General features: G+C 40.6%; 1 protein-coding gene across 12 annotated transcripts in view; it reads left to right on the top strand.

Annotated features, from left to right (window-relative positions):
- The window catches only part of MAP7 (microtubule associated protein 7), a 221941-nt gene that overhangs the window by 21491 nt on the left and 173239 nt on the right, over positions 1-27211 (top strand). The window contains exon 1 of one of the 12 annotated variants that reach the window (XM_055264997.2): positions 3778-4520. The exons of 7 other annotated variants lie outside the window; for them this stretch is intronic. In XM_055264997.2, coding sequence (XP_055120972.1) covers positions 4388-4520 — 133 coding nt within the window. In that variant the 5' untranslated portion in view covers positions 3778-4387. Of the gene's footprint in view, positions 1-3777; positions 4521-27211 lie in introns of those variants that run through there. 4 more of the 12 variants (XM_055264950.2, XM_063622341.1, XM_063622343.1 and 1 more) reach the window with 4 other exon arrangements.

Raw genomic sequence — 27211 nt, 5'->3', positions numbered from 1 at the left:
TAGAAACGTGGAAAAGAATTTTGGCGCTTCTGGACCCTGATGAAAAGTAGATAACTTATACATATGTGGAACTTGTAATTTACTGGTGACAGGCCATTCAATCCAGCAGTAATAATTTCTGTTTTCAGCTACAGCCCTTGAATAGTACAAATTAGGATCTCTTTTCTTTCAATAATGTTTTTGTAAAGCTCACTGGGCTTTTAGAAAGGGAAATTTTAGGTATGTTTCTCACTGGTTAAGCAGATTTCTTGGATTCATTCATGGAGTATGCTGTTTTCCAACTTTATGGTCACACAAGTCTAGGAAGCATAAATGTGAACAGAAAGCTGACTCTATGTGTGCGTATGTGTATGCATGTGACTACATGTTAGTCTTTTATATAACATTGTGACAGCTAGGCCCAAGTCATGAGCTTACTTCCCCAAAGATCAGCAAGTTTGACTCTGTTTCATATTCATCCAACTCACAGGTTGGACATAGGCCAGAGATGCCAACCAGCCAGGGTAGGAGGACAAAGAGACATACATTTATTGTGGACTAAGCGGGTGGGACCTGCAGTTGCTCGGGGGCCTATTGGACTGTTTTAGTCATAGTAGCTGAGTGGTAATGTTTTTACCCATAAATGTGAATACATTTTAAAATTATACTGCAGAATATTTTTACACAATATAAAGCCAATCTAGTTGTAAAATCTACCCTTTTGCACTAGGCAATACCTCATTTCTCTCAAATTTGTACGAAGTCTCTATTAATACAACATTTATCACTTTAACAATTTAAACAAAGTAATTGCAAAACCTTACTGGCTATTGGAGGGCTGCATGCCCATTTCCCATGGGGACTGATTTAAGCCTCTGTATCTGCATGTTTGACATGCAAGGATAGTTGTGCCACATCTAATTGAAAATGCTCCTTAGTGCTGGAGAAGAGTTCAGGAGGCTGGGCGCAGTGGCTCATATCTGTAATCCCAGCACTTTGAGAGGCCAAGGTGGGTGGATCACCTGAGGTCAGGAGTCAAAGACCAGTCTGGCTAACATAGTGAAACCCCATCTCTACTAAAAATGCAAAAAAATTAGCTGGGTGTGGTGGCAGATGCCTGTAATCCCAGCTACTCAGGAGGCTGAGGCAGGAGAATCACTTGAACCCGGGAGGCAGAGGTTGCAGTGAGCCAAGATTGTGCCACTGCACTCCAGCATGGCAACAGCGAGACTCCGTCTCAAAGAGTTCAGGAATTCAGACTAGTGTTTATTTTACTTTGGCGGATATTTAAATTTAAGGTCTCACCATACCCCTTTCCGTATTTGCCTTTGGTTTGGATCAAAATGTAAAAGGGAATTCGGAGAAGATGGTACCCACACCCCTACGGGGATCAAGCCACAGTATTCCTGGAATTCCCCAAGAGCTAACCCCTATATCCATTAAAGATTGGGTGTGAACATTTAAGAAACTAATCTCAAATGAATTTATGTCTTAAGTGAAAAATGTGTCCTTTATAAGGGAAGGAAAAAATCCTTTATTGTTATTATTTGATCTTGCACTGTTTGCTTTTCTGTGACAGTGACGCAGCTAGTTGATGTTGGAGTCAGGATTTACAAGACAGCAGGATGAGAGCATCTTGACTAGGTGGAGATAATGTGTTAATTATTAGAGCAGCAGCTAGCTTTATTTGGAAGCTGTAAGCTGTATTTGGGAGACAAACATTTCTAAATGAAATTAGTCATTTGCTTAAGACAGATTTTCATTTTCTTTACCAAAAGGTAGTTTCAAGTATGCTTATTTTGTATGTAGGGTTTTTTTTGTTATTATTTTGCTTTTCTGTTTTGTTATGCTTTTGCTATTGTAAATACTGACCTGATTCTCGTGAAGTAGAGGAAAGAAGCTAATGTGGATTTGAAAATATTTTCATTTCACAAATAATATGATATTGATGTTTATTACACCTATGTTTATTGATCATCTGATTAAAGAAAAATAATAGGAAATAACAAATCATGTCTCATTCAAGAATAAAAGTTTACAAATATAGAAAATTATGGAAGTATGTTACATTTACAATTTGTATCCATTTTTTTTATTTCTTAAACAATAGGATCTTGAATATTGGAGGTATGCCTCCTCCCTTTCCTTCCATCTCCACATAAATTGGAGATCGATCTAGGATTCTAAAACATCTGGGTCAAACATTTGTCATCAGGAGAAGCACTGGACTAGGAGGAAGATGGTCTAAATTTTAATTGTAGACTTGCTGCCAACTAACATTTGACCTAGGCAAGGAATTGCACTTCATGAGATTCAGCTTCCTTGCATGTGAAATGATGCTGACTTACTTGCTTTCTCAGGCCCATTCAGCTCCAAAACTCCATTCTATTTTATTCCAAAGACCCACTGCACAGATTGACACTATTTAAAATAAACTCTAAAACTGAAATTTCCAGCGTTTCTTCATGCCAGAGATCTAAATACGTGTGAACTTAATTAAATCCAGCAGCCCGTGGAGGGAAAGAGTTCTGAAGATTCATTTATTTTTTTCAGCATGTGTTTGCTCACAATTTAGTACATCCCCCAGCACCATGCTGGACAATAAGAGTAGATACAAACAAGTACTTCCTGATAGCATTGATAGTTGAACTGGAAACACCTTGAAAATAATTACAAAGCAAGGACTAGTTACAGCAAACTATTATAAAGTACAATAATAGTTGGTATTGATTAAGCACTTCAAGTTGCTAGCACCATACTCATTTAATCCTCACCCTAATACCATAAGGTAAATGATAGTCATTACCCCAATTTTACAGAGAAAACGGAGGCACTGAGAGAGTTAAGTGAATTGTCCAAAGTTACTGTTCCACCCAAGAGATTTAGAGAGGATATTTTACTTGCCTTAGACTTCCTTGGGTCGTCTCTTGGGTAAGTAGGTTTAAGTACTGAGAAAAAGTAAGGGAGTAGTTGGGGAGTGGGAGGATTGCTTTTGACTTGCTAAGCAGACTTGATTTTTATTAAAACACAAAAGCAAAAAAATGTTTTTTCTTAATTTGGCAGTTGGCATGTTTTAATGTCATTTATTGTAAATTTTTTTTGGAGACAGCATACATTTTAAGCAGTCTAGAAGTGGAGAGTCTTAAAGTGAGATAGCGTATTTCAGGAGAAAACAATAATCACATGATTCTGTGCTTTGAAGAAAACGATCCAAAAAAGAGCTAAAATTGGGTCAAGTGTTGAGCATTGCTCAGCACCGCTGGTAGTGACTGCCCAGAGCGGTGGGGATTGAGGGTGGGGGGTGTGCTGGGTGTAATAGAGGCAGGTTTTTCTCCTTTGGAGAATTCCCAAGTATAGGTTCTGTCCTTGAAACTTGAGTTGCAGAGGAGACACTCCACGTTGTGATCTCTGGTGGGAGCCAGCATAGTTCTTCCCTTGCCTGTCTTCACCGGAGGGTTTCAGGGACATGGCACTGGTGGCCCTTATGACTGGTGCTGCCAGCCCTGTTTTTATACATACTCTGGGGTGGTAAGAATGTCAGGAAAGTAAAGTGAGCTGCTCTGTGGGTACCAGCCATGCCTTCATTCATCCAGGGGCTTGCAAACATTGTTATGATAGACAACCTGGCCCAGAAAAGAAGAAAAAGCCTTTCTTCCTCAGGCCTCTCTCTCCATACTGAGGAGTCTACTGCTGCTTGTGCAAGCAAAACTTTCTCCTCCCATCCTGCTGCTCTGCCGCTGAGAGGAAGAGGGAGCTGCCCAGCGGCCTCACGCTGTAACCCTCTGCTGGTGAGTTCCCAGAACCCAGCATCCTGCAAGCTGCTGCTTCTCAGCTGGGGAGATGGAGCCGCTCTGGGCCCTCCTTGATTAGGATATGTTAGGGTTGTCAGGGCAACTGTTAACGGCAGCATATCATATTTTCCCGTCTCTGCTGTGGGCTGAATACTTTACTGTGTGGTAGCAGGAAGAAGACTGGGAAAAGGTGCTGCAGCAGGAAGAAGCTGGGATCTGATTGAACAGGTTATGCAGTGGTGGGAGGCATCAGACCCTGCGTGTCTTCAGTAGGGCTTTTCTGGAAGGAGTGTGTGTGTGTGTGTGTGTGTGCGTGCGCGTGCATGCATGAGCCGGAGCAATCACCAGCGCATGTGCCTGTCGGGGAGTCAGTGGGAGGGGGCTGGTAGGGGAGGTGGGGAAGCTGCTGCTAGGTGAGGGGAACTGCAGGGCCTCAGTTGCCAAGTGGCTGGTACTATCTGTCAGCTGTTTGCAAACTGTTTACCCATAGGGGATCTATTACAAGTGCTCAAATGAACAGGCAGCTTAGGAACTAGCAGCTTCCTTGGAGCTGCAATTATATAAGCATATATTTTTAATATAATCACAATTAAAAAAAAAAAACAAGTAGCAGCGGTATGCCTGGATCAGCTACAGCTCTCCGACATGAGAGGCTGAAGAAGACCAATGCAAGGCCAATTCCTCTTGGTTTATTCACCATTAATGAGGAAGACGAACAGCAAAAGAATGGAAATTCCAGAAGACCGAAAGGTATGCATTAGCTCCACCCTTTGGTCGGAGCCAGATCCAGCCCTTGTCTCCCACACTGCCTATAGAACGTTTTATAAACTGTGCTGCTCGTGCATGCTCCGGGGAGTGCTAGTGACCTCCTAGCACGGTTTGCTGGTAGTGTTTATACCCTCTGTAGGGTTGTGTATGCATGAAATGGGAAACAGTTTTTGTAGATTTGGTATATTTCAGGTCAGTTGCCTTTTTTGACTTAGCTACTTTCTTGGCCTAGAGATCTTTAATTTTTCCCATGCTCACTTCAACAGTGACCAGTCACTCTGTCCTCATCAAGAGGAGGAAATACTGAGTTATCAAGGTTTAAATGAACATCTCCCCACCTTCCTTAGGTGCCTCAGATAATTTTTGCTTACTTTAATGAAGTGAGTTTCTGCTTTAAAGGATGAGTTAAAGTGACTCAAGAGTGCAACCTTTTCTAGGCAGAGGGTCAAAATGTCACTTCCCTTTCTATACTAAAATGCCGAGAGTAAAGAGGAGCACAGCAAACATTGAGGGCGAATGTGGAGGGTGAAGCTAGGGAGCAGGGAAGAGATCATGAGGTTGTGTAACTTTTGATGATAACTGAATGCGTGTATGGCAGTTGAAATGCACAGGTTACAGAAAAGAGAAGTCTGACGCTTGTGTTGTTCTTTCACGGTATGAAAGGTAGCAGCAGCTTGCCAGCTTCTTGAGAGCCTGTGTACTGCATCATTGTCAGCATTGTCTCACAGCGGCCCTCCCAGGGATGTAATTATAAGCCAGAGACAGCAACATCAGACATTTTTGAAAAAGGGGCTTTAAGGCCTGTGTTTTATGTTTTCTAGCATCGTAAGTCTTGCTTCCCCCTCCCCAAAATGTATAAGCTGTTCTTAAACAGATGGGTTATGAGTTTTCTTGCTTTTATGTGCTGATTAATTTTTAGCTTGCGCTTAAATTATTCTGTCACTGAGATATCAAATTTTCTTCTGTGATGCAGAGAGGTAACATGACAAAGTAGAAAGCAAATATTTAAGCAATGATAAAATGAAGAGTGTTAAATAGAATCCAGTGTCTGAGGACTCCTCGTTTTCTTTTTCCTGTTTCTCGAATGAATCTTACTTTGCTTTTCTTAAATATAATTGAAACTGTCTACGTTAAATCCAAAAGCATATTACTTCATTTTTATGAGACGGTACACAGGGAAGTTCCAATAAGTAGAATCTTACTACTGTAGTTGATTTTTATTTACTATCAGACCTGGCTCCTGTCTGAGAACAAAATGACCTCAGAAATCAAATGATGCTATGATTGGAGGGTGACTTAATGTGATTCTTTTATTTGCCTGTGAATTACATCATTGAACCAGAGTGCGTTGCTCTGGATGAAAACTCAGGACTTTAAATTTTTAGCAGCAAATCATTTTGCCTCTGAAAAATTGGTAACTTTTAAAATTAATGTAGATTTGTTGAATTGTTCCCATGGGGTATTTTTGGAAACATTCTTGATTTGTGGTACTTTTCCTTGGATGTCTTGGACAGTAACTTAGGATAGCCATCCATTTTATTCTTAATAATTTTCTTTTCTTTTTTTTGAGATGGAGTCTTGCTCTGTTGCCCAGGCTGGAGTGCAGTGGCACGATCTCAGCTCACTGCAACCTCTGCCTCCCAGGTTCAAGCAATTCTCCTGCCTCAGCCTCCTGAGTAGCTGGGATTACAGGCACCCGCCACCATGCCTAGCTAATTTGTTTTTTTATTTTTAGTAGAGACGGGGTTTCACCATTATTGGCCAGGCTGGTCTCAAACTCCTGACCTTGTGATCTGCCCACCTCAGCCTCCCAAAGTGCTGGGATTACAGACGTGAGCCACCGCGCCTTGCCCTCTTCTTAATACTTTTCTTGAATACCTCTTCCTGTCTCCTGTTGTTTTTGTTTAGTTGTCTTTTAGTATTTTTTTAAAAAGGAAGAGAAAGGGGAGGAAAGAAGACGCTTCTAAAAACCTACTTATTTTTGGCAATTTATGCAGCTTCTTGGATAAGAGAGACTTAATCAAGGAGTTTCTGACCCCCTACCATTTTTCTTTCTATCCCTGCCCGTAGTGGTGGGGAGAGCAAGGGTAGGTATTGGAGGAAGACTGGGAGAAAAAATCCTGTGCTGATAAGGATGTCCAAACTTTCTGTGGATCACCAATTGTCTCTATGACACATTCAATAAAATAACCAGATAACCGTGGATATCTCTAATTATGCTCGATGAATAACACTATTGACTTTGACTGAATTTTTCATTGGGTCCATCTTAACAATAGGAATATTCACTTTGTAGTCCAGCTTTGTTCCATGGAAAATGATGGAAATGTTCTGTATATGCACTGTCCAATACAATAGCCACAGCTGCAGAGCTTGAAATATAGCTAGTGCAACTGAGAAACAAAATTTTAGTTAAATAGCCACATGTGACTACCTTATTGGACAACACAGTTCTGGTCTGTAGCGCTGTTACGTTCTGAATTTGTGTCTTCTCTGGTTTGTTCGTCGTTACTGCTTCCTGGTGTTGGATATGGTTGGGTCCTGAAATGAATGTGGTTATTAAGAAGAACATCAAGGAGCAGACAGCCTCTTTACTGCATGAGAACACAGAAACCTGGATGTGTAGACAATTTCATTTTACCTTTTCCATTTAAATGTTGTTGCACTGTTCTGATTATTATTATTACCAGTCACTAGTTGCCTGTATTATTTGTTGCACCTTTTAATGGACTCTTTATTTTTTTTCTCCTTTTTATTTTTATTTTTTCTTTAGAGACAGGGTCTTGCCCTGTTACTCAAGCTGGAGTCCAATGGCATGATCATAGCTCACTGCAGCCTCCAGCTCCTGGGCTCAAGTGATCCTCCTGCCTCAACCTCCTTAATAGCTGGAATTACAGGCACATGCCACCACACCCAACTAATTTTTTAAAAAGCTTTTTGTAGGGATGGGATCTTGCTATGTTGTCCAGGTGATCTTGAACTCCTGTCTTCAAGTGATCCTCCCACCTTGGCCTCCCAAAGGGCTGGGATTACAGGCATGAGCCACTGTGCTTGACCATCTCTTATTTTCTAAATTATTCCCAAAGCATCATAGCAAGATGACATACAGATTATTTTTTGTGTGTGACTATTGCGATACACAATCAGAAACTTTTCTTTTCCCACCCCATGGCCTCATCTGCCAACCATACTCAAACCTGGTTTTCATGCTTAGTATCTTTTTTCTACTAGTAATAAAGAAGTTTGCCATCTAAATTTGATGAGTTAAATGTTTCTGTGCAGGATTATCCTGGCTAATGATGAGTACCATCTTTTCAGGTACCATACTGTTGGGCAAACATCAAATAACTCAGTAAGAGTGAACGTGGAGATTAACATCTGGCCTTCTATGGTGGCTTCATAGTTATCTGGTGGGGTGACAATAGTTTGTTTAGATGGCAGACTAGCTGGGCGCGGTGGCTCACGCTTGTAATCCCAGCACTTTGGGAGGCCGAGGCGGGCGGATCACGAGTTCAGGAGATCGAGACTATGGTGAAACCCCGTCTCTACTAAAAATACAAAAAAATTAGCCGGGCGTGGTGGCGGGCGCCTGTAGTCCCAGCTACTCGGAGAGGCTGAGGCAGGAGAATGGCGTGAACCCGGGAGGCGGAGCTTGCAGTGAGCCGAGATTGCGCCACTGCACTCCAGCCTGGGCGACAGAGCGAGACTCCGTCTCTAAAAAAAAAAAAAAAAAAAAAGATGGCAGACTAGATAATTCTTGAAAGAGTGATTACTCTTCCATGTAATCAGTAGGAGTGTAATGTTTTACATACCTGACTGTTATTACCACAGTAATTAAATAATCACTGGGAGCGAGCTGGGCTTATGCTGATACTCTTATACCTCAGAACCTCAAGCCTCCTTGTAATGCTGACTTCAGGACTGGCTTAGGAGAGACTGTTTAGGTGCTGCAGTAACTAAATGCCCTTGGATAGGTCTCAAGGCAAACCTGCCTTAGATGGTGAATTTTGCTGAGCACAGCGATTATTAAGTAATAAGGCATTTTCCGCCTCAACCAGCATTTGTTAAATGCTCACTCTGTGGCAGATTACTCTGCTGGGGTTTTGTGGAAGTAATGCAAAGATAATTGACGTGGTTTCTGCTCACAGAAGTGGAGGAAGAAAAATGTGTACAAATAATGCAAGAGTATAAATTGAAGTCAGGAAAGGGAGAGGATGAGAGTGGCGGAAATGTTAAGTGTGTGCCAACTGTGAAGCCATTAGCCTCAAGATTTTAATCTGAAACAGAGCGTTTAAGGGATATAGACTCCTATCCCATCCCAAATGTCTGGCTGAGGTTGGAAGCTCACACAGACCTTAAAGGCGGGAGCACAGAATAATGGGCAAAGAGTCTTTTAAATGTCATTATAGAAGCTAGACATCCACACAATGTTTACCTGCGGATAGACACTTCTAGAGGCTTCATGACTATTACACAATACATTTTACAGCTTCTGCTTTGTAATGGCCTCCTGACCCATTCTGTGAACTGCCTAAAGCAGTCATCTGATTGACTTTATACTCCTGTGTTGTTTTTATATAAAACCTGATTGATGTCCAGATCTAATATTAAATTTACTCATGAGACTTGATTCTAAACGACATTTACTTGATTTTATCAAAATTATCATCTCCCTCAAAAGACGAAAGACTCATAACTCTCTAGGTGGATCATGGTCTTCCTGCTTTCAGTCTTTCCTCTTTCCAACCCATCCTCCATAGTGTGCCACTGTGACATCTTTCTAATGGAAATATCTGCCCATTAGAAATAAACTTCTCAGTGAAACAGAGGTCTTGACTAGGAGTCTTGGAGCCATATTTAGTCTATAGCTATGTTTATTTGTCCCCTGCAGGTGTTTATGAGTCAACATTTAGAAACTGATTTTTTCATAATCTGGATTTCAGCTTCCCTTGAAAAATTGGAAGACACAGCCACCCTTGTCCTCTTTCTTCACAGCAGTCATCAGCTGGAGCTAAGTAGCAGTTGTCACCATATGCTATAGATGGGTCATACGTACTCCAGTGCCTCTCTTCTAGAATATGCATTACATGGCCTGCCTCAGTTATCTACATTACCGTAGTCATTGCTTTTGTGACCCCTGACCTAAGGAATAGTCCAAGCCCCTTAGCATGGCACCTAGACTACCTACCAGCTGGTCCCTTTTTCCTTCTCCATCCTCTTTCCTGCCACTCTTTGCACTTTGTGCTCCAGCAGCACCAAAGTGCTTGTTGCATTTGCCTGCTCCGTCATGTTCTTGCATGCCTATGTCCTACTCATGCTCATCTGTCCATTTTCCTCATCTTGCTTCCTCATTTGGATAACTCTGACTTACTCTGTAGAATCAAATCACATGGCATCTTCTCCAGACTTTCCTTGGGTGCCATCTGCAGGCAGCCTCCTCTCTCGCTCCCAGCCTCCTCATTCCTGGCACAAAGGGCAGCCCCTCACTATGCTCCTTCCGCACTATAAGTCCTGTACTGACTTACTTCAGTGTAATGAAATCATCCATGCACACACCCATGTCCTTCTTGACACTGTAAGCTTTGTAAGGGCCAGGACTCACTCCTCTTTATACCCTGTACCTTTCAAAGTAAATGGAACATTATGAAACAAAAGTAAACTTAACACTTAAAATAACTTTCACAGACTCTGAAGGTCTTCATAATACAGGAATTCTAAGAAACTTTGATAGCATTAGAATTGTCCTTTCAAGGTAACTACTTGGAAAGAGACAATTCTGTGTTTGATACATTAATCATATTGCTCTCCATGAAACTGCATTTGTCTATTAGTATACCAGAGATTATCTCTTTGTTGTTGTCTTCTTCTCCTCCTCCTCCTCCTGCTCTTCCTTTTTTTTTTGTTTTTTGTTTTTTGTTTTTTGAGGCAAACTCTTGCTCTGTCTTCCAGGCTGAAGTGCAGTGGTATGATCATGGCTCACTGCAACTTTGAACTCCTGGGCTCAAGTGATCCTCCTCAGCCTTCCAAGTAGCTTGCAACTAGAGGTGCATACCACCACACTTGGCTGTTTTTTTTTCTTTTAATTTTGTAGAGGCAGGGTCTCACTTTGTTGCCTAGGCTGGTCTCCAACTCCTGGGCTCAAGTGATCCCCACACCTTGATCTCCCAAAGTGCTGGGATTGCAGGAGTGAGCCACTGCACCCAGCCCTGTTTTGTTGTTTTCTGTCATGCTATTCATTTTTCTTTGGTGGAAAAACGAAGGTATATAGTTACAAGGTGCTATTAATTGGCCACTTTGTGAATATTAAGGTTAATAATGCTTTCTGTCCCTTTTGTTAGCTAATCATAGATTAAATTGTAAAGAAATACAACTTCTCCTTGAGATCAGGACACAGTGGTTCTGAGAAACTGTACTCCCCCCGCCCCCACTTTGTTAAAATGTGTATTTCTAGAGCCTGCAGTGACTTCTCTTCTTTTGGCTTTTCCACTGTAAAGGTAGAATTTCCTCCAGTTAAGGTTTCCAAATGAAATATAATCCAGTGTTTACCATTTATATTCCTGTCAGATAGGTGATGATCTAGCAACTGTAATGTCCTTTTCTAAGTCATGAATCTTTTTGTTTTCCAAGAGGAGTCTTAGAATAAGAAATGTGAATGCCGCTATAGAATCATTCTCATACATTTCCTTGTTTCTTTTTCTCTTTTGTTCTGTAAGGCTTGCACCATTGTCTTTTCCCAGTGTCCTTATGTTTGGCATTTTAGGGCTAGGCAAAAGGTTTTAGCCATAAAATTTGACAGCTAGGGAGGCAAAAATATATTTTAGAACAATGATATCAAAGATCCTTATTTTGAGGAGGAAATCTTGAGGTCAAATTCATTGGCATAAACTTTTATTTGCTGAAGAGATCTTAAATGTAATATTTTATTCAAAATATTTATATAAAAATAATAGGGGATGGAGCAAGGATCACATCATCTAATGTATGTCTTGTACTCATTGGATTCTCTGTAACTATTTGAATAAATGAATACAGCTGTTCCCCAGGCATTATGTGTTATATAAGTAGAAATTACCACGTGCGTTACTGTGTACAAAGAGGAACATGATTTAGCCTGTGTATAACCAAAGTTTTTGTGTAGTGAGGTACAATATAAAGTATAATTTGCTTGCTATATAAAACTAAAAGGCTGAAAAATTGTGTGCCTGTTTCCAGAGCTATAATTGATGGAGCTAAAAGAGCTGACTCCTCCAATCATAGGAACCAAACACAATTAAGTATTTACTTAGAGCCTCCCAGCTGATAACTCTTAGATCTTATTTATTAAAAGATTATAGTCTGAGTTTGAATTGAATGTCCATTTCCATTAACGTCTGTGTGTCTCCAAGAGCAACTTTAATTTGTTGTTACAGAAATTCTCCAGGTGGCTCTAGGCACCTTGACTATGTTTTTCATTTAGCAGAAACTTAACAGCAATGAAGGTGATTTTACTGAGAGACTCCATCTTAATTCTCAGATCATCTAGACATTTAAGAAAAGCCCACTTTATGTTGCACCTTCCATATGTTAAGTTTATGTTCTAGATTTGCCAATTTCAGAAGATAAGTCATACCCCATTATACCCCAGACCCAGACGCCGAGGCCCAAAGTGTGTCACAGATGGACATAAGGCACTGTTTGAAATATTTACCAGAGCATCATTTGACATTTATGTCAACTGTAAAATGCAGGTCCTGTTTTTCAGGCTATCTGCCCAGCAATGGTTTCTTAGTAAGAAAATTCTCATAGAATCTTTCTAGATTCCAAAGAATGTACAATCCCAGGTCCAGTGTGGAGTGGGAATGAAGTTCAGGAGTATAGACCAAGAAAAATTATCCTAACAGTTTTGATCTTGAATATATATGGTTTGGGGAACTAGATTCATTCTAAATTAAAGTTGCAGGCCTAATAAAGTAGTAAAAAGATATTAAAATACAAAGATTCGGCAGAACCTGTCATTCTAAAACCATTATTGAAAACAACAGTATGGAGGCTCGAGCCACCTCTGTACTCCTAATAGGATTGCTTTCAAGGTCACCAGCTGAGTGCATGACCAAGAGGTGTCTTGGAGTTGGGCAGGAGGGAAGAGAGTTGGAATCTCTATTAGCCCCTTTTAAAAACTTCCCAAATAATGTAGCTTAAGATCTAAGTAAAAATGCAATTTTAAGAGAAGTTACCCCCTTACAAACCAGTTGTTGCCTCTGAGCCCTGATGTAGAGCTATGGATTCAGAACCAGCCACTATCAGGGATATCAGTTTACATAGTGGGAAAACAGGATACTAGGAAAGTTTCACCACGTTCACTAGTAGTGAGTGGGTACAGGTCAGAGTTTGCCAAAGTTATTAGAAATCCAGGCTGTATTTGGTGTGAGAAACTGTGAAAAAAGTGCTTAGAAAAAATGATAGAAAAAGTGCTACATATGGAAATATGCACATTACCGTTATTAATATTTAAACTTTCTAAGCCTCAAGATTCTCATCTGTGAAATGAAATGGATAAAATCATGCTCACAGGTGATGGCGGGTATTAGAATACATAAGCACTTAGCTTATTCTCTGGAAAATAATTGGAGCTGATTATGTGACAATTATAATATTGGTAATTTATAACCAAATGTCTCACATTTTCTGATAACTTCTACTGACATTTTCTGTTGGGAGAATGGCCTGGTGGAAAGACCATCATGCTTGTCTGTGCCAAACCGTAACCAGTCTCTTTTTATGGAGATATTTTCCCTAATCTAATTTCTTTCCTTAACTTGTTTGTGAGTGAAAATTTCTAGGAAGGCTGCCTTCTTTCTTGTGTTGTTTTAGTCGCTTTCCTACCATAGGCATATGTGACTGGATCCTTGTTCTGTGTTTGTTCATGTGAATCAGAAGTCCTAGCTGCCAGGTAGATTGCTCATGCAGTACCCTGTAATTTTGTTGTGTTAGATGAAGGAAATAAACTGCCATAATGTCAGATCACCTCACTTGTTATTTTAAATATGATTAAGGGAGTGTACCTGTTATTCCTTGGGATTAATGGAAAACTCTGATCTGCCTTAATCAGGGAACAATAGCAGTGATCATCTGCCATTTTAAAAGCCAATTCAAAAGGAATTTCTTTTTTGGCGAGGGTTTTTTTTTTCCTTCTGATGTGGGGTGTGCGTGTGCACTTGTGTGCATGTATGTGAGTTGCTTGATGGCAATGTCCTAGGCTAATGGACAGGTTTCTGCCAGTGGTTGAGATTATGGATGCTTACACTGGGGATGCCAAATGTATCCAGGCTTATTTTTGCAGGCTTATTTTCACATACTTATTTTCAGCACCAAGACTTCGTATTCTAAGTATGGTTAGCCATCTTTTCTTTCAATACTCCTTGTTTCTCTGTGCTAGTCTTGTTTTGTTCTCTAGTCACTCAGAAGTAAGTGCTGTGAACACTTTATGATGGAGAAAGCACCAAATTAAATGTTATTTGCTGCTGTAATCGAACATATATATGCCAGCGGATCTGTGTCCTGGTGCAGTAGATACTGTCTCGCTTGGAGCTCTTCGTTCTACCTGGTATGTACTTCTGCTGCTTCTCCTCTCTCCACTTCACTCTATCTGGTCAACACCTACTTGTCTTTCGGTTTAAATGTCATTTCCTTGGCCAGGCATGGTGGCTTATGCCTGTAATCCCAGTGCTTTGGGAGGCCAAGGTGGGAGGATCATTTGAGCCCAGGAGTTCAAGAACAGCCCTGGCAACAGAGACCCCATCTCTACAAAAAATACAAAAATTAACCAGGTGTGGTGGTGTGCACCTGTGGTCTCAGCTGCTCCGGAGGCTGAGGTGGGAGAATCCCCTGAGCCCAAGGAGGTCGAGGCTGCAGTGAGCCATGATCGTAGCACTATACTCTAGCCTGGGCAGCAGAGTGAGACCTTGTCTCAAAAAAAAAAAAATTGTCATTTCCCTAAGGATGTCCCCAGACCAAGCTAGTCTCAGATTCTAGGCCTTTTCTTACTCCATGCAAATTGTGTAGTAAGTGTTTGCTGAGTCGTTGTTTATTGTCTGTCTCCTGAACTAGACGAAGCTTCCAGAAAGCAATGAATATGTCTGTCAGATTCACACTGTGCCCCCAGCAACTAATACGAAGTCTAGTATGCACGTACTTTCTTTTATTGTGCTTCACAGATACTGCATTTTTTTACAAATTGAAGGTTTGTGGCAACCGTATATCAAGCAAGTCTGTTGGCACCATTTTTCCAATAGCATGTGCCTGCTTCTCATCTCTGCATTGCATATTGGTAATTCTTGCAATATTTCAGACTTTTTCATTGTTATTATATCTGTTATGGTAATCTGTGATGGGTGATCTTTGATGTTACTATTGTAATTGTTTTGGGATGCTACAAACCATGCCCACATAAGATAGCAAACTTAACAAATATTGTGTGTGTTTTGACTACTCCACCAACCCATCCGTTTCTGTCTCTCTCCCTCTCCTCAGGCCTCCCTATTCTTTGAGACATGACAATTTTGAGATGAAGTTAACTAATAACCTTACAATGTCCCCTAATCTAAGTGCTCAAGTGAAGAATTACATGCCTCTCACTTTAAATCAAAAGCTAGAAATGATTAAGCCTAGTGAGGGAAGGCATGTTGAAAGCCTAGATTGGCTGAGAGCTAGGCCTCTTGCGCCAAACAACCAAGATGTGAATGCAGAGGAAAAGTTCTTAAAGGAAGCGAAAAGTGCTACCATGGTAAACACACAAACGATAAGAAAGCGAAACAGCCTGAATGCTGATACAAAGAAGGTTTGAGTGGTCTGGGTAGAAGATCAACCAACCACATGTTCTCTTAAGCCAAAGCTTAATCCAGAACAAGGACTCTAACTCTCTTCAATTTTATGAAGGCTGAGAGGTGAGGGAACTGCAGAAAAAAAGTTTGAAACTAGCAGAGGATGGTCATGAGGTTTAAGGAAAGAAACTGTCTCCATAACGTAAAAGCACAAGGTGAAGCAGCAAATGCTGATGCGGAAGGTGCAGCAAGTTATCCAGATCTTGCTAAGGTAATTGATGAAGGTGACTTCACTAAACAACAGAGTTTCAATGGAGATGAAACAGCCTTCTATTGGAAGAAGATGGCATCTAGGACGTTGATAGACAGAGAGTCAAAGTCAGTGCCTGGCTTCGAAGGACAGGCTGAATCTCTTGTTAGGGGATAATGCAGCTTAGTCATTGCAATCATTGACTTGGAGTTGAAGCCAGTGCTCATTTGCCATTCTGAAAATTCTGAGGCCCTTAAGAATTATGCTAAATCTACTCTGTGTGCACTCTGTCAGTGGAACAACAAAGCCTGGATGACAGCACGTCTGTTTATAGCATGGTGTACTGACTATTTTAAGCCCACTATTGAGACCTACTGCTCAGAAAAAAAGTTTTCTTTCAAAATATTACTGCTTATTGACAATGTACCAGGTCACCCTGATGGAGGTGGGCAAAGGAGGTTAATGTTGTTTTCTTTTTTCTTTTTCTTTCTTTTTTTTTTTTTGAGACAGAGTCTCACTCTGTCACCTAGGCTGGAGTGCAGTGATCTCAGCTCACTGTAACCTCTGCCTCCTGGGTTCAAGCGATTCTCCTGCCTCAGCCTCCCAAGTAGCTGGGATTACAGGTGTACACCACCACACCTGGCTAATTTTTTGTATTTTTAGTGGAGACGGGGTTTCACCATGTTGGCCAGGCTGGTCTCGAACTCCTGACCTCAGGTGATTCACTTGCCTTGGCCTCCCAACATGCTGGGATTACAGGCATGAGCCACTGCCCCCAGCCACAAGGAGGTTAATGTTGTTTTCATGCCTGCCATCACAACATCCATTTTGCAGTTCATGGATCAAGGAATAATTTTGACTTTCAAGTCTTATCACTTAAGAAATATATTTTGTAAGGTTATGGCTGCCATAGATAGTGATTCCTCTGATGAATCTGGGCAAAGAAAATTGAAAACCTTCTGGAAAGGATTCACCATTGCAGATGCCATTAAGAACATTTGTGATGCATGGAGGGAGGCTGGTGTGCCAAACCCCTATTGACTCCAGTGGGTATGGTTCAAGAGGCTGAAGAGAGCCAGAGCCAGCGAATGAGACATGGGTTTTACTGGGGACTTACATACAGATGAGAGAGTCCAGTGGTGGCAGACTGGGCAAAACCACCACCATCACTTGCAAAACACATGCAATTTATATAGCATTTTCACTTAACACCCTCCCCTTAGCAACTTCCACCTGGCAAACCTCATTTAACCCACAACAATGGGCCGTGATCCCCTGTATGCCCCATGTTCCACAGGATGCATCTGGGGCTCAGGTGTTCCTCATAGACAAGGAATGGATCTCTGGGTTGGCCACTTCTGAATACACATTGAGGTGCCTCTGCCATACAGGGTTATTCTCAGGGTATACTCAGGTCGCATTATCACTGTCAGGTGCATCTACCATACAAAACTCAAAATATCAACATTAACAGGTGTTTGGAAGCAGTTGATCCCAACCTTCATGAATGACTTTGAGGGGTTTAAGACTTCAGTAGAGGAAGTAACTGCAGATGTGGTGGAAATGGCAAGAGAACTAGAATTAGAAGTAGAGCCTGAAGATGTGACTGAATTGCTGCGATTCCATGATAAAACTTGAACAGATTAGTTTCTTCTTATGGATGAACGAAGTAAGTGATTTCTTGAGATGGAATCTACTCATGGTGAAGATGCTGTGAACATTGTTGAAATGACAACAAAGGATTTAGAATATTACATAAGCTTAGTTGATAAAGCAGCAGCAGGGTTTGAGAGGATAGAGTCCATTTTTGAAAAAAGTTCTGTGGATGAAATGCTATCACACAACATCACATACAACAGAGAAGTCTTTCATGAAAGGAAGAGTTCATGGACTTGGCAAATTTCATTGCTATCTTACTTTAAGAAATTGCAGCTGAGTGCAGTGGCTCATGCCTATAATCCCAGTGCTTTGAGAGGCAGAGGCAGGAGGATCATTTGAACCCAGGAGTTTGAGACCAGACTGGGCAACATAGTGAGAACCTGCCTCTACCAAAAACAAAACAAAACGAAACGAAACCTAGCTTGGTGTGGTATCACAAGCCTATAGTCCTAGCAACTTGAGAGGCTGATGCAGAAGGATTGCTTGAGCCTGAGAAGTCAAGACTGCAGTGACCTATGGTTGTGCTACTGCACTGCAGCCTGGGCAACAGAGTGAGACCCTTTCAAAAAAAAAAAAAAAAAAGAAATTGCCACAGCACCCCAACCCTCAGTGACTACTATCCTTATCCGTCAGCAGCCATCAACATGGAAGCAAGACCCTCCACCAGCAAAAAGATTACAACTCACTAAAGGCTCCAATGATTCTTCGCATTTTTTAGCAATCAAGTAGTTTTTAATGAAGTTATGTACACTGTTTTAGGACATAATGTTGCACACTTAATAAACTACAGTGTAATGAAAACACAACTTTTTTATGCACTGTGAAACCAAAAAATGTGTGTGACTTGCTTTATTGCAATATTTGCTTTATTGGGGTGGTCTGGAACTGAACTGGCAGTATTCTGAGGTATGCCTTGTTGAGGCTTCCTAAATCTTCATTACATCAACAAGTGTCACACCCTAGATAAAAAGTTGACAAGAATATATCCAACAATTTTTTACATCCATAATAGTCTTAGAAACTTTGGTATTTACTTTTTCCACTGAAACAGTTCTCTTTTTCTGTTGAGCTGTTCTGTAGAACTTGAAGGAAATTATTTCTAGGTGCTGATTCAAGACCTCTTAGTCCATGGGTGCTAAGCCAGATGGCAGAAGCCCAAATCTGGTTCCTCATAAGATAACTGATTGGAGGCAACACCCTCTGGCCCTGCCAGCCAGAGAATGAGACAGCACAGCTGGAGAGGTAGTCTTTTTAGGCCTTTAAACATTCCAGGGTCCAGGACTTTGTTCTGAATCTAGCAAAGGCCTGGAGATATCAGATCAATCACCACCCTGCCTGGTGATAATGACAGTGAATTTTGTTTTAACGACCTTTGTCCACTAGCCTTCATGCAGGGATGACTTGTTTGTTTTCAGCTAGGACATTGGTTTGGATAGTCTGCAGTGGCTTACTTGGATCAAATTCTAGTGCTAGACCATTCCAGAAGCACCTTCTACCATCATCTTTCCTTGAACTACCAGAGCTTACTATAAAATTTCATTTCGAGTTTGTGGCGTATCCTCATTATAGCCATGTTTGAATTATTATAAGTATTTTCTTTCCTTTTGCACAGTTGAAATTCAGTTATCATGACCATATTACGTGTAAGCCAGGGAGAACTTGCATACACAAATCCTTAGTGATTTAAACTCCCACTGAGCTCTTGACTAATAGTGTCCCTCACTCCCACCTGCTGCTTCGTGGATTAGGAAATATCGTGGAAAGTGAAATGGAGCTGCTGCTAATTTAACAAAGTCCACTGTGTACCTAGCCACATTCCCTCTAGTTCTCCACCTATTCAGTGCATCTCATTAAGCCACCCTCACAAATTTCCTTTTATGCTTCTCTTTTATAATACCATCTCTGCATCTGCCTTTTTTTTTAAGGCCCAGAAAAACAGGTTCTTTGTGGGTAGACAGTTCCTGGTGCACACCTTTCATTCAGCACTGTAAAGATGCAAAGTGGCAACTGAGATATTAGGATTCAAAACCTCAGCACTCTGGATTTTTACCCTGGGCTTGCTTGGGGAATCAAATTTTCTTTTTATGAATTTTCTATCTCTGATTCTTCTGTGACACCACCGTAGAAAATCCCATCCTAATTCTTAATGGTATTGTTCAGAATCCTATAACTTCCCCTTACCCATCTAGTACTTTAGAATACCATGACATTAAAATTAGTATGAATTTTGAGTGGAACTCCAAACTGACCTCTTATATCAACACTTCTAATCATCAACCAAATTTTCTCACAATCTAAGTAATTTCAAAATTATTCTCACTCCACTGCATAAGTTTCAGTGACACGCACATCTACTTTGATGCTGCATGACCTTCACTTGAACTTCATTCAGCCAGCTGTGTGGGTTTATGCTGGGACTTGTTTCCACACCACCTATGATATCATGAACTCAGAAATTCCCCTAGGTACCCACAGACTTCAGATTCAGCAAACAATGATTTGCTCCCTATCCTATGCTAGATGTTTCTATACGCAGTAGTCTTCCGCTTATCCTTCTAGGAGCCTCAGTCGATGCCTGAAACCTCAGATGGTACTGACCCCATATGTATATACTATGTTTTTTCTATACATACCTGTGATACAGTTTAATTTATAAATTAGACACAGATTAATAACAATAATAAAATATAGCAATGTACTGTAATAAAAGTTATATGAGTATGGTCGCTCCCAAAATATCTTACTGTATTGTGCTCACCTATTTTCAGACTGTAGTTGACTGCAGGTAACTCAGAATGCAGAAAGCAAAACCAGCGATGAGGGTGGACTGCCGTGTGTGAGCTCATCCTCCTACCTGAAGAAAAGCCTCACACCTTCTGAACCTTCATCCTCTCCACCACCCCCAGGCTTCTGAACCCCCTGTGTTCTCACAGTTATGAGTCCTTCCCACTCACTGGTGTTTTGTCAAGCCCGGAACTCAGGGGTAACCATTTCAAAGATGCACTTGCAATGATGCCTGGGCCTTCCTTGCAGGCTGGAGTGTCCCCTCATAGCCTCCTGTTTCTTCTTTAGGTCTGTGGAGTGTTACTGTGAGACTCCTAAAAACCAGCTGTGTGGGTCGTTTCTACTTTCTTATCCTCTCACCATCAGCTGAGCCCAATTTGCTGCTACCAGTTGTCAAATCACATCACAGGGATGCTCACCCCATTTTATCTACTGTATGTCACTCTTTTGCCCAGGCTGGAAGTACAGTGGCACGATCTTGGCTCACTGCTACCTCCGCCTCCTGGGTTCAAGCAATTCTTCTGTCTCAGCCTCCCAAGTGGCAGGGACTACAGGCACATGCCACCACACCCAGCTAATTTTTGTATTCTTAGTAGAGACAGGGTTTCACCATATTACTCAGGCTGGTCTCGAACTCCTGACCTCAGGTGATCCACCTGCCTCGGCCTCCCAAAGAGCTGGGATTACAGGCATGAGCCACCATGCCCAGCCTGTACCTCACTCTTAACATCTAATAGTTGCTATGAATACTGAGGATGTTTTAAATTAGCTTCCAGGCAGGGCACTGTAGCTCACGCCTGTAATCCAATGCTTTGGGAAGCAGAGGCAGGAGGACCTCTTGAGCCCAGGAGTTCAACACGAGCGTGGGCAACATCGTGATACTCCATCTCTGCAAAATTAAAAAATAGCCCAGTATGGTGGTGCATGTATGTATTCCCAGCTAACTCAGACAAGGCTGAGGTGAAAGGATTGCTTGAGTCTGGGAGATTGAGGCTGCAGTGAGCTGTAATCATGCCACAGCACTCCAGCCTGTGCAACAGAATGAGACCCTGTCTCAAAAAACAAAGAAAAACCAAAAAAACCCGAAACTGGGTACAGTGACACATGCCTGTAATCCTAGCACTTTGGGAGGCCCAGGTGGGAGGACTACTTGAGGCAAAGAGTTTGAAACCAGCCTGGGCAACATAGCAAGACTGCATCTTCACAAAAAAACTTAAAAAAAAATAAGTAGCTTCTACATCATAATTTACTCTCTTGACTAGAGGGAGAAAATAGGTGGAAAGACATATAGCCTGTATTATTCTAATTTAAAGTTCAACAGGAAAGAGAAGAATGAGGAACTTCTGTTTTCATTTGATATGATTTCGAAGAAGGAAGAGGTTAATGTTTAAAAAGGACTGTTGGCCACTGACATTGGATTTCACTAAATCCTGAGTGTCAAAGGTAATTGCAGTCATGTGGCTAGTGACATAGTTTTTTTGTGAAGCATTATCAAGAGGAGCAAATTGAATGCTCCAGCCCCATCTGAGGATTTCTTGGTTATTTATTGTGAGCCATTATAACTACAGATGCTTCATGAGAGAGTTAATATAATTACTGGTCTATATCTTTTTACTTTAGGAGAACAAAGTTAAAGAATGAGTCCATTACTATTTCAGGTGATGTGTTTAGAAAGCACAGCTTTAATTCAGGACTTAAATGGTATTAAATGGTGTTTCTTGAATTCCATTCTTCTGACAGTTACTGTCATAATCATTTGTAGTGAAACCTTACAAAGGGAATGTAGTCATTCCCAGTATCCCGGATTTGGTTTCTTCCAAGATTAGATACACTTTAATGAGTAGGTAAATTTCCTATTTCAGTTTCTCTTTAGTGTATTTTATCTTCAAACTTTACTGTGATATTTTAGTGTGAACATTCCTATTTAAAACAAAAAATAAATAGCAAAACCATCCTGGGTTGCGACTGATGGTTCATCCTGGACCAGTCTATGGCATTTAGCATTATCTGTTCCTTTCTTGGGACCCTGAAACTTAAAGTTCATGAGACTTAGAAGTTGATTGAAGAGAAGCAGACATCCCTGTATGAAGTCATAGCAGGTATATCAACACAAAGCTTGGGACAGTTAGGCTCACAAAAAGTGTTGGTGCCCAAATTCAGAATGCTTGATCTCTGTTAACATTTGATAAAAAATTAATTTCTTTATCCTGATGCTGATGAAGATCTCTTCTGAGAATCACAGTAATGCTTCAGGACTGATAATGATGTGACAAATCTTTGTTACTGTGGTCTCTGATGAAAACCAAATTTTCTTTTCTTTCTTTTTTTTTTTTTTTGAGACAGTGTCTCACTCTGTTGCCCAGGTTGGAGAGCAGTCGTGTGATCTTGGCTCACTGCAGCCTCCACCTCCCCAGGCTCAAGTGATCCTCCCACCTCAGCCTCCCATGTAGCTGAAAGTACAGGCATGCGCCACCATGCCCAGCTAATTTTCGTGTCTTTGTAGAGATGGCGTTTCACCATGTTGCCCAGGCTGGTCTCAAACTCCTGAGCTGAAGCGACTCACCCGCCTCAGCCTCCCAAAGTGCTGGCATTACAGGTGTTCACCACTGCACCCAGCCTGAAAACCAATTTTCTAACAGGCAAATTGGGCAAGTTAGGTTTTAGTGTACTAGGAGTAGCTCTGAAATTTTAAATTGGGATGTGTGTCAAAGAATTTGTAGAATTGAGGGAGCTTGCAGTGTGTCATGGTGTCTTGGAGGCCATATGGTGTAGGAGTTAAAACTTGGACTCCAGAGCCAGTCCAGAGCCCGTTTTTGCCTCCTCCTAAACATATGCTTCAGGCAAAGTACTTACAATTTCTGTGCCTCACTTGCTTTATCCATAAATCAGGGCTAGTAGTGACACCTATCCCATAGGGTTATTAAAGATTAGGTAGAATAATATCTAAAACATGCTTGTAACTGTGCCTAATCAGGCACTAATCAAGCAGCCTGTAAATGGTAGTGAATGTTATTAATATTTAGAAAGCTTTCTTAGTTCAACGGCTTTATCTTAGTAATTTTAAGAAACCAACATTTCTGCTAAGATGTCTAAATTTTGTGTTTTTTTAAATGTCTTTTCTTAAATTTAAAAAGAAAAGAATTATTTAAAAAATAAAATTTGTTTTCTCTTTTTTTTTTTGAGAATCTTCTCCTGGAAGGATGTCTACATTTTGGAAGACTTGAAACAAGTTAAAAGAAATCTGTATCTGGTCTATGAGAAAATTGAAATCAGTAATTCTGACTTTAGGCAGGTTACTAGCCCCCTTCCCGTCCTTCTCTCTTGTTTTCTGGATCTTCTGCTCGGCCTCCAGAAGTCCAGAGAGGGAACTGTGGGATGCAAAGACTCATTACATTCACATGAGGTATCCTTTAAGCCCTCCATTGAGATTGACCCCCGCTTAAGTACATTTCAGCTCAAAACGCTGCCTTCCGCCACTTTTCTGGGGAGCAGGGATTACTTTTCTTATAGCCCCTGTTAAAAGAAAACTTCAGAAAAGTTAGATTCAATGGAGTTTAATTGAGCAAAAAAACAAACGATTTACGATTCAGGCAGCCTCCAGAATCACAGCAGATTTGGAGACTCCGGGGTGCCTCATGGTCAGAACAAGTTTATGGACAAAAAGGGTAAAGTGATTTACAGGAATCGGAAGTGAGGTTCAGAAATAGTGAGATTGGTTACAGCTTGGTGTTTGCCTTAGTTGAATGCAGTTTGAACACTCAGCAGTCTATGAGTGATTGAAGTATGGCCGCTGGGATTGGCCAACACTCAGCTGTTGTTACAGGTGCATATTACTAGTTAGGTTTTCAATTTTATCTGCCTATTAAGCTAGGTTACGGTTTGTCCACAAGGACTCAAATATAGAACGAAGTCTTCAGGCCATATTTAGTTTGCTTTAACACCCGCCTCAAGCTTCATTCCTTTGTTGAGGTGAAAGGAATTTATCCAGTGTTCTTGCACGTCAGTGAAGGAAACCTTTCCAATAAAAAGGAGTCTGTTGACCTGCCTAGGCTGGACCAGTTCCAGTATCAACCTGGGCCAACTCCCAGTACTGAGGCTGGAAGGGCAGATGCCCCCTGATAAATAATCTTTTATTGTTTCCAGAAATTTCCCAAAGCTTATAAACCTTAAAATATCTGAATTATCTAAAACTGTGGATTGTGTCCTCTAAAAACTCCTACCAATGCCCTTGCCTCCCCACATTTCTCTTCCCTTCCCTACAGGTGACCTTCAAGTGTGGTTTGTGTAAAGTATTATTAGTTCCAGCTATTTAGTGACCTCTTCTTTCTCAGTGAAACCTAATACCATCCACAGTAATGATTATGCATGTCTCTAGATAGGGATTAACTTGTTACAAGTTTTCTTTGATTACCACAGTCATCTTATGTATATTCAATTCTCCCTATTTGATATTGTTATATTATACAGTATATCAGTGGCAAGATGTGTTGAATTGAGATGAGGCTGTTAAAAAAAGGTTTTCTAGGAAAACAAATTAGCATTTACTCAAGAATTTTCTTTAACATTACATTCAATTAAAAACACAGATTTTTTTGTTGTTGATTTGACAAACAATAAAGAAATTTCTCAAGGCTTAAATACATTACTAAATCTTCTTTACCAATCACTTTGGTTTTGTTACATCAGCATGTTTATAAAGGTTTTCTGAAGGAAAAGATTATATCAACATACACTTCACAAGCAATGTCTAATGGTAGTTTTTCCCACAGTGGAAAAGATACTGTGGTTACAAGAACTACATTTAAAATTCCTTATTTTTGCTACTTGCCAGTAATAAGTCCTATATATAAATTATTAGATTTTTATTTTTTTCAAACTTTTAAGTTCAGGGGTACATGTGCAGATTTGCTATAGAGGTAAACTTGTGTCATGGGTGTTTGTACAGATTATTTCATCACCCAGGTATGAAGTCTGGTACTCATATGTTTCTGGATCCTCTCCCTCCTCTGGTAGGCCCCAGTTTCTGCTGTTCCTTTCGATGTGTCCCTGTGTTCTCATCATTTTTCTTTTACTTCTGACTTTTTATAACTTGAAAATAATCTCAGATGCCTAGTGATTGTCTAGCTGTAGCAAATATTTTTATTGGAACTTATTATCCTTGACAGCCACTTTTATAATAGCATTGTGAGGCAAACAGTACTTTTACATCAGACACACAAAAATGGGGACACTAAAATTAGGACATTATGGCTAATGTTCATCTCTCTCTCTCCCTTCCTTTCCCTATCTCCCTTCCCAGGGAGATAATATGTACCCTTGCAGTCAATTTCTGTAATTTTACTATATATACATATATATATATATATATATATCAATAATATATACATTATGTGGAAATGTAATGTATAATTGAGTTCTTAAAACAGTGTTCAGGAAGATACTATTTTATGGCTTGCCAACTCAGCTTATTTCACCTTATACCTTGTTGTAAGATTATATACCTTTCTCAGTCTTTTATTTTATCGTGTTTGGCCCTAAAAAAGGGAGTTATAATGTTTGCAAAATTATTTTAAAAAACAAGAGAAGCAGAGGGCCAACATAATAAATACTCATGGACCCCAGGACCCAGACCTTTTAAACACATTTTAAATATTTTGGCTGGACACGGTGGCTCATGCCTGTAATCCCAGCACTTTGGGAAGCCGAGGTGGGAGGATCACCTGAGGTCAGTAGTTTGAGACCAGACTGGCCAACATGGCAAAACCCCGTCTCTTCTAAAAATACAAAAATTAGCCAGGCATTGGGGCACACGCCTGTAATCCCAGCTCCTTGGGAGGCTGGGCATGAGAATCGCTTGAACCCAGGAGGCAGAGGTTGCATTGGGCTGAGATTGTGCCACTGCACTCCAGCTTGGGCAACAGAGTGAGACTGTGTCTAAAAAAATTTTTTTTAAGGGCAAATATTTTATATTAAAAGATATATTTATGGGAAATGGGCTGGATGCGGTGGCTCAGGCCTGTAATGCCAGCACTTTGGGAGGCCAAGGTGGGTGGATAGCTTGGGTCAGGAGTTCAAGATAAGCCTGGCCAACATGGTGAAACCCTGTCTGTACTAAAAATACAAACATTTGCTGTGGTGGCATGCACCTGTAGTCCCAGCTACTTGAGAGACTGAGGCAAGAGAATTGCCAGAACCCAGGACGTAGAGGTTGCAGTGAGCCGAGATTGCACCACTGCACTCCTGCACTCCAGCCTGGGTGACAGAGTGAGGCTCTGTCTCAAAAAAAAAAAAAAAAAAAAAAAGGATGTATTTATGGGAACTACAAATTATTATGGCTAATTTCATCATTTCCTGTGTATCCTTCCACAGTCTCATCTCCTTCCATCTCTCTCCCTGTTTCCCTATTTCCCTTCCCAGGGAGATAATATATACCCTTGCAGCCCATTTCTGTAATTTTACCACATGTATATATCTATAAATAATACATCATTTGTGTGTTTAAATTGACATAAATTATGTCATATTAACATCAGTTTGCTACTTGTACTTCCCCTACTGAAGTTTTAAAATACTCATCCCAAGTGATAAATATAGTTTAAGTGCTGCCTAGAATTCTGTAGTGTGACTTTACTGCAGTTTATTTACTATTCCCCAGTTGATGAATGGAAAAGTTGATTATAGTTTTGTTTTTTCACTTTGTTGTGACTACAAATCGGTGCTACTGTAACTTTTTATAGTCCTCTTTTTTAGCATATGTGCAAGTATATATTCCTAGAAGTAGTATGTGCTGTGGGTTTTCACATGCCAACTTGCCTTCTGAAATAGTTTTATCAGCATACTTCTGCCTGCAGCTCATGGCAGTCGCTATTTCCCCATATTCACTTCCACTTGATTTAGTAAGACACTTTGATTTTTGAGAATTGGATGGCTATAAAATGGCATTTAGTTTTAATTCGCAAAATTAAACATTGGTTAATGTAGATTTTTTTAAATAACGGAAAGGACAGCACTGTTTAGGTGGTTTTTTTTCCTCTTAGAGGAAGGCAAGAGAAATTGCAGCATCAATAATCTGGTATAAAGCTAATTGTTTTCATAAGGTATGCCGAATCACTGGGGGAGGAAACAGATGGTACCAGCACTGTGCGGATCTGTGGGAAGGGCAATTATCATCTCCATTGACA

The sequence above is a fragment of the Symphalangus syndactylus genome, chromosome 2 (assembly GCF_028878055.3).
Source record: "Symphalangus syndactylus isolate Jambi chromosome 2, NHGRI_mSymSyn1-v2.1_pri, whole genome shotgun sequence".
Classification (NCBI taxonomy): Eukaryota; Metazoa; Chordata; class Mammalia; order Primates; family Hylobatidae; genus Symphalangus; species Symphalangus syndactylus.
This window is presented reverse-complemented; position numbering and strand designations above follow the sequence as displayed.